Source organism: Artemia sp. Qi Xiang Cuo, chromosome 16 (assembly GCF_049724085.1).
Source record: "Artemia sp. Qi Xiang Cuo chromosome 16, ASM4972408v1, whole genome shotgun sequence".
NCBI classification, from domain to species: Eukaryota; Metazoa; Arthropoda; class Branchiopoda; order Anostraca; family Artemiidae; genus Artemia; species Artemia sp. Qi Xiang Cuo.
In genome coordinates, this window is record NC_142809.1 from 28,035,320 (window position 1) to 28,051,746 (window position 16,427).

General features: G+C 34.9%; 1 protein-coding gene across 1 annotated transcript in view; it reads right to left on the minus strand.

Moving 5' to 3' along the window:
* The window catches only part of SWIP (strumpellin and WASH-interacting protein), a 190,506-nt gene that overhangs the window by 43,479 nt on the left and 130,600 nt on the right, over positions 1–16,427 (minus strand). Inside the window, exons 14-15 of the mRNA XM_089102346.1 lie at positions 9,807–9,961; positions 3,579–3,758 (exon numbers count right to left, since the gene is read on the minus strand). Of these exons, the coding sequence (XP_088958472.1) occupies positions 3,579–3,758; positions 9,807–9,961 (335 nt within the window). The remainder of the gene's footprint in view (positions 1–3,578; positions 3,759–9,806; positions 9,962–16,427) is intronic.

The following is a 16,427-nucleotide window of genomic DNA, read 5'->3' on the forward strand; positions in this document are numbered from 1 at the left end:
TCAACTGAACAACTGCTTACCTCTACAATTAATACAAAAATGACTAAGACATATCTATGGTTCGAGGTAAACTAGCTCAACCTAAACATAAGTAAGTCAAATTTTTTTATCTTTTCGCGGTCTCCAAATTATTATCCATGGAATACTGAAATAGCTTCACCGAAGGGAATTGTTAAGAGGTCAAGTGCCGTTAAGTCCCTTGGGATTATTATTGATGAAAATGTATAATTTAAGTACCATGTAAAAGCTATAAGTAAAATACTATCGAGGATTTTAGGGATTACCCGTAATTAAAACACTTTTTTCCTTCATATGTTTTACGGTTATTATATTTTTCTCCGATACTTCCGTATATTTTGTACTGTTCATCTTGGTACTTTCCCCTCAATACTTGGCTTGGTACATGGCTTGGTACTTTCCCCTCAATGCTTCACCCAATACGTAAACTGCAGAATAATGCTATTAGATTGTTTTGTGGAATAGGTAACCGAGATCAAGCCAGGTAAATGTGCAGTCTAATTAATGTAGTGCATGCAGCTGGATTGCGTGATTTGTATACCCTGGTTTTTATGTATAGTATTGTTATGGGTGCCTTCCACACTGTTTTACGGGAATATTTCGGGAAAGGTCCAATGTTGATTGTCGCGAAACTCGGACAAGCAGAGATATTGAGGTTCCTCGCCTAGTTTCACGTAGGACTGCTTTTTCAGTTATTTATTGAGGGACTAAGTTTTGGAACAAGCTTATCCCCAGTACCAAGGAGTTAACAAATAACTACTTTAAATATGAGCTAAGTATAGGGTTGCTTGGTAAGTATACCTTCGAGACAGATTGAGATTGATGGAATTAAATTTGACAATAATTGTTTATTGTTTTTTTTTTGCTCGGGATCATGATATTATGTTGTTTTATTGTGTATGAATTATTTATGTCAGTTTTTTTTGGTACACGGTTTCACCCTTCTGCTTATTATAGACTATGCTTGTTTTTTTGTGTGTGTTTTTCTTTGTTTAAATTTTTTTCTTCTATATATTTTTTTTTGTTAGCAGCATACCCTCGCAAGCAACGCTATAGGTGTGCTACTGATTTATTTTGTCTCTCTTTTTTTTTTTTTGATAAGAAATTGCTATTACTACCTTTCAATAGACATTACCCTTTGAATGCATCACATCTGATTCAGATTTTTCTCCCGGTGTCCGAAACATAAAATCGAATTTAATATTTGTGCTTTATATGATAAAAATTTAGTTATAAAAGTGATGTTTTTGGAATGAGAAGGAAAAATAAGGATTCTATTAATGTGTAAAACAAAGTCGAAATACTAAAGGGATGAAAATTACAAAATAGGGTAATTTTTTGTTTAAAAAAAAAAGGCGCTCTTCTAGGGAAGCAGTTAACTAAAATCTTGAAGTATTTAAACATAAATAATTTTAATGATAAAAATATTAAGGTATTGGTTACATTTTTTACAATTCAATGATATACACGGGCCTTTTCAATTTCTATTTGATAGCAAGATGCTAAAGCTATATTCAAACATAATTTTAATCGTTTTACTACCAATTAATAGAACTGTTTTGCTTTTGTTGCAGCAAAAAAGAGAGTTGCGCTTTCTAGAGGTCCATGATGATGATTGATGATATATTTTTTCGCTCATTTTCTGCTGATTTTTCACACAAGTTCCTTGTTTTCAAACTTGGTACCCACTACGTGTTAAAGCCGCATTGCTGTAGTCTTTTTGCACTAAAAATTCAATTACCAGGTTTTCCTAAAAAAGAGTTTAAGGCGCATTTGGTTGTGTAAATTTCCACTTGGCCAACTTAAAAAATCATATTTCATTATTACTGTCCTTGGTACTTAAATTTGTTTTTAAGACGCATATCAATCAATCAATCAATCATTTATTACCCACAACTAACAAAAAGTAGTACAAGTGGAGTACATAATAATAAAAAAGAGAAACAAATAAAAAAATCAACAAACACTAGCAATTAAATTAAACTACGAAAAGAACTGTAAAAGAACTGTAAATTTACAAAATGCATCTGCAGAAAACAATTTGTGTAGGTCACCGAGCGTTTGAGTTTCATCCGTAACATAGAATTGTTTAACTAGATACCGATTTCTAGTCCAAGGTGGCAGAGAAAGAAGAAACTTGAAAAATTTGAAATAAGTAACTTTCATCTTTTTTAAATCCTTTAGCTTAAGAACAGAATGGGCACCCGAAAAATAAAGCAAAGAATGATCAGAAAATGTCGAAAATAAGCACCCAAGAGCTCTTCTGTTATGTTTTCCACGGTTTGCAACAATTATTGAGTAACTGAACTGAATTTTTATTACTAAGTCAGCAACAATCTGTTTACGAAAGAGAGCTAGAGAATTAGAAACAGTAATACCAAGCTACCGAAAGGAAGAGACAGAAAGTACAGAAAATTCATCAAATACCAGAGGATTAGACGAAGACAGATTATGGGATAAAAATTCACGCTTATAAAGATTCAAAGATAGACCAATATTTAGGAAAGACTGAGAAATTAAGGAAACCATTACAGAAAGAACAGATTTAGTACGACTAATCAACAGAATGTCATCAGCATAGGCAATGCAAGAAACATCAGTAGAACCAGAAAAACCACTTAGCCAACTTAAAGAATCATATTTCATTATTGCTGTCCTTTGTACTTAAATATTTTTATTTAGTAAGTTTAATTAACAGAAAGGCGCTTTTTCCTTTTCCCATTGACACACTTTAGCAAATAATTTAGGCTTGGCCTATAGAAGCGCATTTTCTTTTTATGTCCTAGCCCAGGGCAAATCCTCTTTAAACACCTCCTTTAAGAATCACACCTGCTTTTGTTTGCTACTATACGAATATAAACAAAAACTGAAAAATAAAGTGAATGAACAAAATATACTATATGGATAATCAAAGGAGTCTGAGAAAAATCAACAATTAATCAGCACAATCTTAAAAATAAAGGTAAACACATCTAATCACATTATCCATGAGGGTTTTCTACCTTTCAAAATCTAGAATATTCACCAATGTAGAGGAGCGAGCTGCATCTTCAAAGTAATGTGTCTTTTTTGAAGATAAGATTGTTTTTTGTTCTTTTTTCGGTCCAATTTTAAAAAAGATTTTCAAAATGTGAGCAGAACAAATGGCCTTACACATTCTCCCAGCATTTCCTACCTTCCAATACTAGTGAAACGGGCGACCAATCAAATGTTTTCTAATAAAGAAAGAGGTCCAGGTCAGTAGCTTTCACGACACCAGCCCCACAAACTCTACAACTAATTGTAGGGAAGGGTTAGAGGCCTCAAAACGTGCGTTTAGCCTTAAAGACAAAGGGCGGAATTTCTCTAAAAATAATATTTGTCAGAGAATACTCCCCTGGCAATTTTTGGAAAGCACCCTGGACATTCACTTATGGTATTTAGGACAACGTGGAATTATCCCCCCCCCCCCCCCCATTCTACCTTTAAAAAGGTAGTTGCGGTAGTTTTTACCAATGTTTTTAGTTAAGTTTATGCTTATTCTCACGTCAAAACAGAATATGAATTACACGATTACTTACGGCAGAGTTGATGATTCCACTTCCATGTGTCCGGATCGAATTAGCAATATGTCGAATACTTATTGTTGTTAAGAACTTGCTCTCACTTTGTCGCTCTATGAAGCATTGACTGAACAAATCATAAACATAGTGGGTGGCGAATATGTTTATATTCCGAATGATCTCGAGCACATCTAATCCCTGAAAAAAAATTAAAATAAATAAACTTCTTTTTTTGAAAACAATAAAAATTTTAACTTAGTTCCTCAGCAATCTGCAATTTAAATTGCATATTTGTTCCGACTGGTGTTTTAAGCAAAATTTTAAGAGAAAACATATTTCAATGTCTGAATTAAACAAAAGTGAACCGTGATATCTCACAGCAGTAATAAGTCCTTGCACTTCATTTACTATTGACCATTGCTGCTATTCAGTTGACAAAATTGCTTTTCTCATCAAAAATTGCAAAACATGTTGAAAATATATTTAAAATGAAATACTAAATACAAGATTAAAAAACATTGCATCAGCACGCTACATAATCACTAAGAAACGCTAAGCTTCACTATTTAAATACAAGTAGAAATTGCAATGCAATGTGTCTATTCTGTCCGTAGGTTTATGGTGACGTTCAAAAGCTCATGGATAATCTTGAATAATGATAAATAATGATGTATTGCATTTCATCCTAATTCAGGATCAGACAATTTTTTTTAATGCTAGTGGGTTTTACACCACGCGCGCAACCTCTGAATATTTCTTTATAGAAAATTTTCAGCATTGTGAGAATTGTCTCTGCTAAGGATCAGGGTTGCAGTCGTAGCTAACAACCTAGTAAGAGACGATCACGACCCATAGTACAACAAAATAAATAGCCCATAACTCCTAAAAATAATACGTGATCGTAACACAAAGTAAATCTTTGTAAACACTATCTTTCTAAACACTTATCTTTCGAAAAGAATAAGTAAGTAAGTAATTGGATTAGTGACACTTCTTGACTAGTAAGGCCTCTGCGTCAACCCTGCAGTGTGGTGATAAAGTAAGGTTTGATCTCTGGGTCCAAATTACCAAGCTGTGGTCAAACCCACTGCACCACTACAGGACTTTTTTCACAAGATAGTATAATACAAATATCGTTTGAGAAGTTGCTTCCATGGGAGATGGTTCCATATTTCACTGACTTTGCTGTCTGATTCCCTGTGGTTTGTCTTTTACTGTTATAATAAAGAAAAAGCCATAGGCTTCTTCTGTGTCTAATTATAGTAAAGAACGAACTCTAGCCCATAGTAACTTAAATATTAAATCAAAATGCAATTTTGGAACAAGATAGTTATATAAAATGTAATAATGTTTTTAGGGTTTTAACAACAAATCTCCCTTTTGAATTGAAAGTAGAATAATTTCTGAAAATTTTAGAATAAATCAATTTTATTTCAGCTCTCAGTTTTATAGTTAAACACGATAATACAAAGGATAAGTAAATTTCATTCTAACTGGGGATTATGTAACTTTCATCGGTATCTGATTGTAGAGATAGCTGAAACCTAGTAAAGAACAATTCATAGCCCACAGTTTTATAAAGCTAATATAATACAAGCATCCTTTGAAAAGTTACTTTTCTGGGGTATGGTGCCATATTGGACTTACTTAGCTGCCTGATTTCCTGGGGTTCGTCTCTTACTATTCTAACTTAAAAGCAGCCGTAGGCTTTTTCCTGTTTGTAATTATCTTTGAAAAAATGTGTTTATGACATAAACTAAATCATCATATCCATGATGATGTAACATCCTTATCTTTTGACATTATATTAAAGGACAAACTATTGGCCATAGTAACTGAAATTTATAATTCACACAGAAAACACGGTTTGAAAGAAACTGCTGATTTAGAAAAAATTACCATCTGACACTGATTCAGGAATGGTAATTATTTTTTCGGTTAATGTGAAAAATAAAAGTTCATAACGAAAAGAAAACTGTGGTGATTTCGAAAAAAAGCCTAAAATTCCTCGAAATTGGCATCAGATCGAAATGAAAGTGCACCATTGGAATTAGCCTGGTGGAAAACCTTATACAAGAGAATTACAGTCCCCCACCTTGAACAACAGGGAAAATCAGTTTTTTTTTTCGGTAGTTGCCAATATCAAAAAGGCAACTACCTTCCGGGAAGTTACAGCGTGGGTAAGCTCCAGTATGATAAAATAGCTTTCCAGGAATGGTTGAACATGAAACCATAGAGTTTACAATTCAATACAGTAGAAGATGGAAGGAATAATTTTAGGAAAATACCTTGCGAAGTAGCAAAAGGAGTCTTAAGGAGGAAGGTTAGAAATACAGCTAGGAATATTAGCGAAAACGCTTTAAACGAGGTAAAAAGAGGATGGGTTTGTACAAGAAGTATTTGAGTGAAAGATCACTTGAGGTAAAGAAGAAAGGACGTAAAAAAGCCATTAAAGTATGAGTTAAGGATTTGTGTAGTGCAGATCAAGGATAAAAATTCGAGAAACTGAAAGATCTGAAACAGCCAAAAGACATAATAGTAAAACATTTTCTGGGCATATTAAGAAATCAGGAAGAATTAATCAGTCTGGACTTGTCCCAGTTAAAGATAGCAACGGTGCCTTAATTAGTGATAAGGAAAATGATAAAAAGAGATGGGCAAAAAATTTTGAGAGTGTGTTAAATCGTAATAAAATTGCAGGAAATAATGCAAAAAAAGAATGGATAAACTTGTTACAATTTAGAATTGAAGGAAAATTTGTTTGGCAAAGAGGAGTTAGACACAGTACAAAAGAGACTGAAACACAATAAGGCCTCAGTTACTTATAGTGTGGTAATTCAGTTTCTGAAAAATGGTGGGTGCAAAAATTTACTCCAGATTATAAGTAGTTTTTGAAAAAAGGGTAGTGTCTTAGGATTTTAGGAGAACTTTAATTAAACAATTTCATAAGAAATGTGATAAGAGTGAGTGTAGTAATTACGGAGGTATCAGCTTGGTTTCTGTACGAAGAGAATTACTTAGTATGAACATTGTTTTTAGACTAAGAGATTCTGTAGAAAAGTTATTTTTAGAGAAGAACATAGTGGTTTTAGAAAGGGGTGAGAATATGTCTACCAATTTTCCACCTTTAGAAAAATAATCGAGTAGGGAATGAATCCTCAGACCCCTTTAGTCCATGGTTTTATAGATCATGAATAGAAGTTTGACTCATCAGATAATAGAGCTTTAGTGAAAGGTTCTATCCTTGCATGGTATATCAGACAAGTACGTTAAAATACGAAGTAAGTATGATGGGATAGAATGTCCTATATAGATAGTATAGAAGGTTCTACCCCTATATGGTATACCAGATAAACACATAAAAATGGTTAGTGCAGTGTACAAAATTAATATTGCAGCGGTTATGGTAGAAAGTGAGTTTAGTAGCTGGTTAAGTACCAAATCAGAAGTTAAGCAGGGCTGTGTTCATTCTCCCTTTACATGGATTATTTTGGTACACTTCGTCCAAAGGCAGTTGCATCCTTTGCAGACGGTGGGCAAGAGAGGGGGGCAGTTACCCCCCAATAATTTTTTGAAAAAATTATTGTACAGCCCATGCCCCTTGACTCTATAGATGCCCCTCTCCACCCCCCCCCCCCAAAATACTGGAGCTACGCCCCTATCCAAGGAATGACGGCAAAGGCTATGGGAGAGGATGGACTCAAAAGGGAAGGTAAAATTGTCTTACACTTATAATATGCAGATGATTTGAGTGCCCTAGATAAAAATGTTGGCAAAACGAATGAGTTTTTGGAGGTTTTGAGAGTTGAAGGTGCAAGAGTAAGTTCTAAAATGAATGTCAAGAAGACTATGTCGCTGATATTATGAATACAAAAAAGATGAAGAGGCAAGTAGTTAGTAAAAAGAAGATGGATCAAATGGATAGCCTCGCTTGCCTGGGCAGCATTATTAGTAAAGATGGTGGTTGCAATAAAGATATGAAAACTAGAATGCTCGAGATCCAGGATGTTTTCTCATAGTTGCCAAAAGTTTGGAGGAATAGGAAGATATGTCTAGAAACCAAGAGTAAAGTATACGTCTCATATTTATATGAGACGATATAATACGTCTCATATTTGGTCATAGGAAACCCACAAGCACCAAGTTTCTGCTTATGGAGAGTGGATTAACAACAATAAGGGAGAGACGCAGCTTTCTCTTTATAAAACATCTTACAAAAATTGAATCAAATAGCTCACACACCCTACATAATTGGTTAAGAAATTCAGCCATGTATAGAGGGATTGTAGATGAGTATGCCAACATTCAGAAGAAGTTCCCTGTACCCGCAAAGTCTATTGCACCTACTTTCCCCCAATCCCCTCCATGGAATTGGTCAATCCCCATAATAAATACTGATTTCTCAAAGTGGACTAAAGATTTAACCACCATTGCTTTTGTCCAGAAAAAATTTGATGAACTTAATACAATTACTTATAAAAACCATTTCCAAATATTTGTTGATGGGTCCAAAATGAAAGAGAAGGTAGCAAGTGGTGCCTTCCTTCCTCACCTGAAAATTGCAATGGGTGAGAGATTGTATAATAAAGAATCTATAATGTCTGCAGAGTTAAATGCCATAATCATGGCATTAGAACACCTTATGGAAAATAAACCTTTGATTGCTAATTCAAATAATATTATAGTTTATTCTGACTCTTTATCAAGCCTTGAGTTGCTGTCTTCAGCTCCTCAGTATAAGCTGGATATTGACACTTATCATTGTCTTAGTATTATTGATAATCTTGCTTCAAGTGGTATAAGAACTTATCTTCAGTATATTCCTAGCCACTGTGGTATAAGTGGTAATCATCAGGTTGATGAAATAGCAAAAATGCTATAAATATTGACCAGCCAAGTGGGAGACCAATCCCCATTAGGGATATTTATCGATGGAGACTATCAGATATTATGTTTAATAAGAATAATCCTACTCTTGTCCCCTTTCCCAATAAGTACTTTTCTAAAATTTATCACAGAATTCGTTCTGGAACAAATTGACTAAACTTTCTTGGATTCTCGTATCAGTTTCCTAATTCAAGTGGTTCAGTTCCCCTGTCCCCTCTTTGCAGGAATTGTATTATGAATAATGAAACAATTGACCACTGCCTATTTGAATGTAATATGCTGACGCCTGCACAGCATACCTTGCATTGTAAACTGTTAAAGTGCTTCGAACACCACAAAATCTCACTATCAGCCAAGAGCCTAGCCGACTATTCCTGCACACAGAGCACTGAAATCGATATCTATCATCATGTATTTGAACTCCTTGAGTTGAAAGATATACTGAAAGATATCTGAAAATATTTAATAAATAAGAGACAACCAAGCCAGTAGCTCTGTAGCCCACAGAGTAAAGCAAAAGGAAAAGGGCTAAATAGTATCAACTGAAAAGCCCGCCTGCTGTGAAATAGAAGAAGAAAGAAAGTATTGAAAGCTGCGTTAACGTCAGGGCTGAATTATGATTCTGAAACGTGGGCGCTTCGGAAGACACATGAAGATTCGTCAAATATTTTGAGAGAAATTGTCTACGGTTAGCTTTGGGTACCTATTTGGCCAAACAACAAGCAGGTCAAAAAGTCCTTAGAAATGGTTTAAAGTAAATTGGAACTCCTTGGGTGGGGGTAAAGAGAGAAACTGGACTAAGTACTTTTTGGAAGATCTTGTTAAAAACCGCATTAAACATTGACGTGACTTGTTCCCTCTAACTAAAAATTTAGATAACAGATCCACGAAAAACCACGATAAACACAACACGAAAACCTGCTTGAGAAATGCTCAAATTTTAGACAATTAAACTAAATTGAAATTTAAATTTGCAGCATGAGCATCTCAAAACACAACAAGATATGTGCCCTGATGATCTTATTGATATTAACTAGCGAAAAATATCTCTAATTTTCCATCCTCGATTTTACCCTCACAGAATTTATACTTCCTGATGATGTAAGTCTCATCAAAACTGAATACCTCTATATCAGGCCCAAATTGAAAGAAATTAAATGGTTTTTCTAAGATATCTGGGAAATTCTATGTTGGTTTTTAGTTTTCTCTCGTTTATTTAAATCTACTATCTAAGTTCTACAAGTTATATCAAGGCCACCAACATAATTCTAAATAGTTTGACCACACAAACTAAAAACGCTTATAATGGACGAGATAGGGCAAGTCTTTATCGTACCACATTCCCTTAAATGTACTAACCTGCTCAAGGCGTTCAAGAGGAAGTCGATCATCAAGTGTGTAAAGGTTAAATCTGCGTCTAGCAAGCGCTCTCATTTCCATATAAGTTTTCCAATCATGAGATGCTACTGATGTTAAATTGTAAAAGGTTCTATCTAAGTAATTGGCCACATACTCTAAAATATATTAAATTAAGATATTAAAAAGATATTAAAGAGTTCTAATTTGGACACAATATAATAATAATTTAGAGGAGTACATTCCGTTCTTAAACACTTATATCTTCTTTTCCTTTTCTTGTCCGACATTACTGTCTTTTTTTAAACCCATCAGGAAGAGAGAGAGAAAGAAAGAAAGAAGAGAGAGAGAGAGAGAGAGAGAGAGAGAGAGAGAGAGAGAGAGACAGAGAGAGACAGAGGGAGACAGAGCGAGAAAGAGAGAGGGGGAGGAGAGAGAGAGAGACTGAAAATAATGTCCTCAACTTCCTTTACAGATTCAAAATGTAAACTACTTTCAGTTCAGCCATCGTGTAACCTGACTATCATAGATTGAATAGTTGGATCGGACTTGTCGGTAAAATATTTTTCAATTGCTAATACTTTCAAGTTGCTTTATAAGGTTACTTCTTAGTAAGCCTGGTACGCTGACTGGTTCGGCAGGATTTGTATACAAGGTACAAATAATAGTCTATAACTCTCTATCGATAGCTTACTCCGACTAAAAATCTTACAAGCATTCTTTCGAGGAACAAAAAAACTGCTCATTAATTCTAAGTAAATTGTACTCTAAGAACTCCTTAAAGTGATAACACTTTTATTTTTATTGATACAGGTTAAGGAAGGAGTTGAGTGTTGAGTGTTAAGTTAGTGGTAGCAGGGTACATAATATTGTAGTTATGTTTTGGTTTTAAACCCCTTCTGAGGTTAATGTGAATTGTTTTTTTCTTTGTGTGAATTTGTTTAATTATCCCTCCTCCATATCATGCTGTGGCATGTGGGGGTGATGTGTTTATTTTAAGTTTTTTGTTAATAATTGATATTCAATTAAAATTAAATGAAAACTTAATCTGTCATATTACTAAGCTAATTTACAAATGAAATTTTATTTACATTATCCATTTATCAATCATAGTAGATGCTACTTTTTTTCCTACAATGCCGTCAAAAACAGGTCATTTCGGATATATTGAAGAGTCATTTGCTATAATCATTTATTCAACACACACTGAATATTCGCGGCCAACCATTGGGTAAAAGGAAACATCAATTTAAAAGTATTTCGGAAAAACTAGAAGCTAGAATAGGTCTCTTTTATGTGAAGTAAGCTCATGAATTACGTAGGTGTTAGTCACCAAATTCGGTTAGTTTAATTGTAGACGTAAGGTTTGCTTTCCATAATGTGGTCCGTTCTCATGTCCCTTATTCGCTTTTAAATTTTGGGGTATTTGTCCGTGGTATAGTTGTTGGGTTTTGGTGTCATTTGTCTCGAGGAAACATGAGGTTTTTAATTCAATACCAGGTCGATGGGACGTTCAGCGCCCCCTCTTCCCAATTGATTCCATTGCGACTACTAATCGAAAAATTGACTTAAGCGCTTAATTGGCTTTGATCATTCATCTAAACTTTACTTCGGTTTTAACAGTATTTTGAGATTGACTTCGGCGTTTTTAATGGAGCCTAAGTCATTCATATAAAGACTTAGGTCGCTGCTAATAGTACTCCAAAATGCTCAAAAATAGAATCTTTAAGAAGTTATAATTGATAGAAAATTCAGACAAATGGGTGAAATTGTATTTCAGACTGGCTACAACTAACAACTCATTCTAGTACAAAGTCATCTGAGGTCTCCGACTACGTTACCGAGTCACCCGAAGCTAAAAAACTGTCGTATCTCCCTCTAACCCAATCTGCTCATCACTTCGTTCTATACTCCCTCCAAAGAAGTTACAATTTCCTTGAAATTCTTTCTTAAGACGTCTTCCATCCCCACTTACGGGCACAATTTACAATTTACAAATAGGTTCTATTATCCTTGGCTGATTGATGTCCATGTTTATTATCATCATCTTAAAAGGTTGTTTATAACAACAACAGTGGTATTTCTATGGTTTTTCTTACTTGACAAGACAATATTTATTTCAAAAAGTCTATCACAAGCTATAATAGAGTTGAATCACTTCTTGTTTGAAGTAAAGATAAAAAAAACGCATAAGAACAGAAACAAAAAGCCAAAATTTAAAAAGTGATAACTAAAAACAGAATATACTATACATGCTACGTTTTATGTATGAAAGAAACTGTTTATATTAATTTTAAATCGTTCCGTAAAGGGTTTTTTGGTCCATTTATTTGCAATAGAAGGAAAAGAATGACAAAAAGAGAAGTAAGTGGTTACGTTTCTCCAGGCCAAGTCACGGCTTTTAAATGATGAGGGACTGACCACCTTACCAGTGTGTCTGAACTTACCACTAGCATTTTAATATTCTATTTTAATGCTTATAGTTCAAAATATATGCTGATATTTTAAGTATGTTCATAAAGAATGTTTGCTCGTTTTATATGTTTAAATATGTTCATAGAGCATCCAGAATGAAATCCTGGTCCGAATTCAACGGCACAATTCTATAAGTGCCGAAGCAAATCTGTCAGCTGCAAAAGAAGACTAGATGCGGTAGGGTATGGGGATACTCTTCACGGGAAAGAAGCCCTCACCCAGAAAATTTTTTAGAAATACACGCCGAAATGCGTTTTTAAGCTGTCCGAAAACTTATTTTGAGAAATTATTTCATAGTGGATACCGAACACCAGACGCTAAAAAGAGTAAAGGTGGTGTGGGTCTGCCCTAAGTCTTCAATAGCACATTTTCTTTTCAAGCAGCAACGAATAAAAGTTACTATTTAGCAAAGACACTTCATGGTTACTTTTAATAACATTAAACAATAAAAACAGTAGACCCATATTAAACAAACATAAAATTGAGTTGGTAGTCGTGCTCCCACGCCCATCCAGTGAAGTAGGCTTAACATCAGATTCTTGATTCCCGGTGTGCATGGCGCGTATCTATTTTTGTACACTTGCCTTACCCTATCAAACTTCAAACAAAGCTAGCACTATCGTAATTTTCGCTGTTTCAGTATTAACTTAATAAACATTTAGATTAACATGTACCTCTTAACCTAGTGCAATTTTATGTTTAAAAACAGTTCCTGGTACCGAACTCTAAGTAAGGAACGACCCGGCTCGGTCCACTAGTGACCAAAACTAAAAAAAAAAAAAAATTGGCTATAACCAAATATATAAAAAATTCATTAGTTTAATGTTACCCATCAAAAACTACGAGCCTGAGAAAATTTGCCTGATATTCGAAAAAGCGGTAAGACACCCCCAAAAACCTAAGTAATCTTAATAAAAATCAGATTATCAGATTCAGCATACGAGAGAAACCTACTACAGAGGTTTCAAGCTCCTATTTACAAAACTCTGGAACTTTTTGTTTTTTTTACAGGAAGAAAGATCAATGATACGTGTCTTTATTGCTGGTTTTCCCCCAGGAGTGATCGTATCAATCATATCAAATCCCAGAAGGTCAGGAGAGGGCTCGTCTAAACAAAAATATCAATTTCGAGTGCCCTTTTTAAGTGACCAAAGATGGGAGGGCAACTGGCCACCCTCTCACGCCCCTTTCCCCTTAAATATATCCAATCAAATTTTTGAGATGGCCATCTGATTCAGCATAGTCGCAATAGGACAGGGCAAAGGACTGTAATTTACGCAATTTGCCCATTGTTAACATATAGTATTTGTTATTGGGAAATTAAGGACTTTTTTAGGGGCAAATTTTCTGCAGGGGGGGGGATTTCCATGGGAAGAATCTTCTTTGTGGACGAAAATTTCTGGGGGAGTTTTTCAGGGAATAATTTACGGGAGGGGGGGGGGTTCTAGCATGATTTTAAGTTCAGAAACTAAACAAAAAAAATACCTGAAAGTAAGGCGCAACATTTAGACTTAGAACGAACAGAAATCATTCTGTGTATGAGGCGGGATGCTCCCTCCTCAATCCCTAGCTCTTTAGGCTGAAGTTTGAATTTTTGTCACATATATTTAGGGAAAACTGCTCATACACAAGGACCGTTGAAATTAAATTAGAAGCACTTTTAAATAACAGGCTTTAGCGGAAAGAGCTAGGGGTTGAAGAGGCAATAGCCCCCTCTTATACGGAATAATTTCTGTTCGGATTCAGTTTTAATGTTGTTCTTTACTTTCAGTTGACGTTTTTTGTTTTTGAAAAAATAGAACCTGGTAACATATAAACCAGTTTCTCACTAATTATCATTTTTAGGTTTACTTAGCTAATTATTTTATTTTCCAAATTATTAGGACGGAAACTGCCTCCTCTTGCCCCCCTCTTATGACGCCTGTATTTTTCTCTTGACAAATGGTTCAAAATAAAAAAGTCTTACGCTTTATAAACAAGTCTGACTTACACTCTTCTGTTTGATTCGGCATTTCTTTGACCAAAAAATGTAATGATGCGGCTGGGACTTGTTCTTTTGTTTCCTTTTGATGTCACAAAGTCTTGCATGGGCTGTAGACTCAGACCATTATCCAAGATTTTTTTTTTATGTAGCCTAGCCTATCATAGCAAGATATTTTTTAATATGCCACATGCCTAAGTAAAGAACGGTGTTGGCACAATGTATTATTTTTTTTTCTTTAGGCTAGGGCACTTCGTATCGAAGGAGTTGTCGTAGAAACTTCGAAAAGGGCTAATTCGAATGAAAATTGGAGTGCCTTTTGCCCTTTTTAATAGTCAAAATGGACTGGAAGGTAACTACCACCCCATCCACGCCCACCATTTCCCCAAACACATTCAATTAAAATTTTGAGATAGCCATTTTGTTCAGAGTAGTTGATGTCCAGATAGAAAATATATTTTTTAGGAGGACAATCCCCCACAGCCCTCAGGGAAAGGGTTTTAAGTTATGCCCTGGGGGCATATAAGAACGATGTTGGCACAATGTATTATTTTTCTTTTCCTTTAGACCAGGGCACTTCGTATTGAAGAATCTGTCGCAGAGATTGCGAAAAGGGCTCATCCTATTGAAAATTAGAGTGGCTTGTGCCCTTTTTAATAGTCGAAAGTGATTGGAACGCAACTAACACCCCTTCCACGCCCACCGGTTCCCAAAACACATCCAATCAAAATTTTGAGATAGCCATTTTGTTCAGCGTAGTTGATTTCCAGATAGAAATTATGCTTTTGAGGAGGAAACTCCCCCACAGCCCACAGGGCAAAGGTTTTAAGTTTTGCCCTGGGGGCATATAAGGTTTTAATAGAAAGCGTTATCGTAGAAACTTCAAAAAAGGCTAGCAACCCCTTCCACGCCCACCATTTCCCCAAACACATCCAATCAAAATTTTGAGATAGGCATTTTGTTCAACGTAGTTGGAAGTTCTGGAAATTAGGTCTTTGAGGATGACACCCCCCCCCCCAGCCCTCAGGGCTAGGGTTTTAAGTTATGCCCTGGGGGAATATAAGGTTTATATTGTAAGCGTTGTCGTAGAAAATTCAAAAGGGCTCATTTGATTGGAAATTTAAAGGGCTAGGGCCTTTTTTAATAGTTAAAAATGATTGGAGAGCGACTAACGCCCCTCTCACGCCCACCATTTCCCCAAACACATCCAATCAAAATTTTTAGATAGCCATTTTGTTTAAAGTAGTTGAAAGTTCTGGAAATTAAGTCTTAGAGGATAACAACCACCCTAACAGCTCTTAGGGTAAGGGTTGTAATTTATGCCCTGGGACATATATGGTGTTTATGGAAAGCGTTGTCGTTTCAAAAAGGGCTCATTCGATTGGAAATCGAAAGGCCTAGTGCCCTTTTTAATAGTCGAAAGTGATTGGATGGCTTGACATTTTTATACTAAAGATCGATGTGGGTATAATGTATTATTTTCTTTTTTGTTGTTGTTTAGACTAGGGCACTTCGTATCAAAGGAGTTGTTGTGGGAACTTCGAAAAGGGTTAAATCGATTGAAAATAGAAAGGGCTAATGCCCTTTTTAATAGTCGAAAGTGATTGGAGGGCAACTAATCCTCCTCCCACGCCCACCCTCCCATTTGCCCATTATGTTTTAAAACTTTGAGAGGCTCAAAACCCCTATGCCTTCCCAAGATCAGAACAAATTTGTACTTTACTGAAAAAATATAAATGTTTTTACTTTTATAACTTTAATAAATAAAATACTATTAACATTTTGATCACTAAATATCAGTATATGTATATTAAACTGACAATGCATATTCATTTGTATTTTTTTTTTTCAAATACAAAGTTCTTACTTTTCTTTGAAAAACTTATTTTGTGGAAAAAGTTTTTTTTAATTAATTTGCAGTTAAGAAACCACAATACAAGGAAGATTTCTAAAAAAAAAAATTAAGGACTATAACTTACAACTCATCTTTAAACTTAAAAAGCAGCAATTTAAATATTAGAATTAGTTGATATAAATATCTTAATGATTACAACATAGCCACTATCCGCTCTTTAATTTCTAGTAGCTGTATTAACAATGTTCATATTGTATATGGCCAGGTTTCTCCTAAGTCTATTTAACCGTGTGGTGCTTTTCACATCTGGATC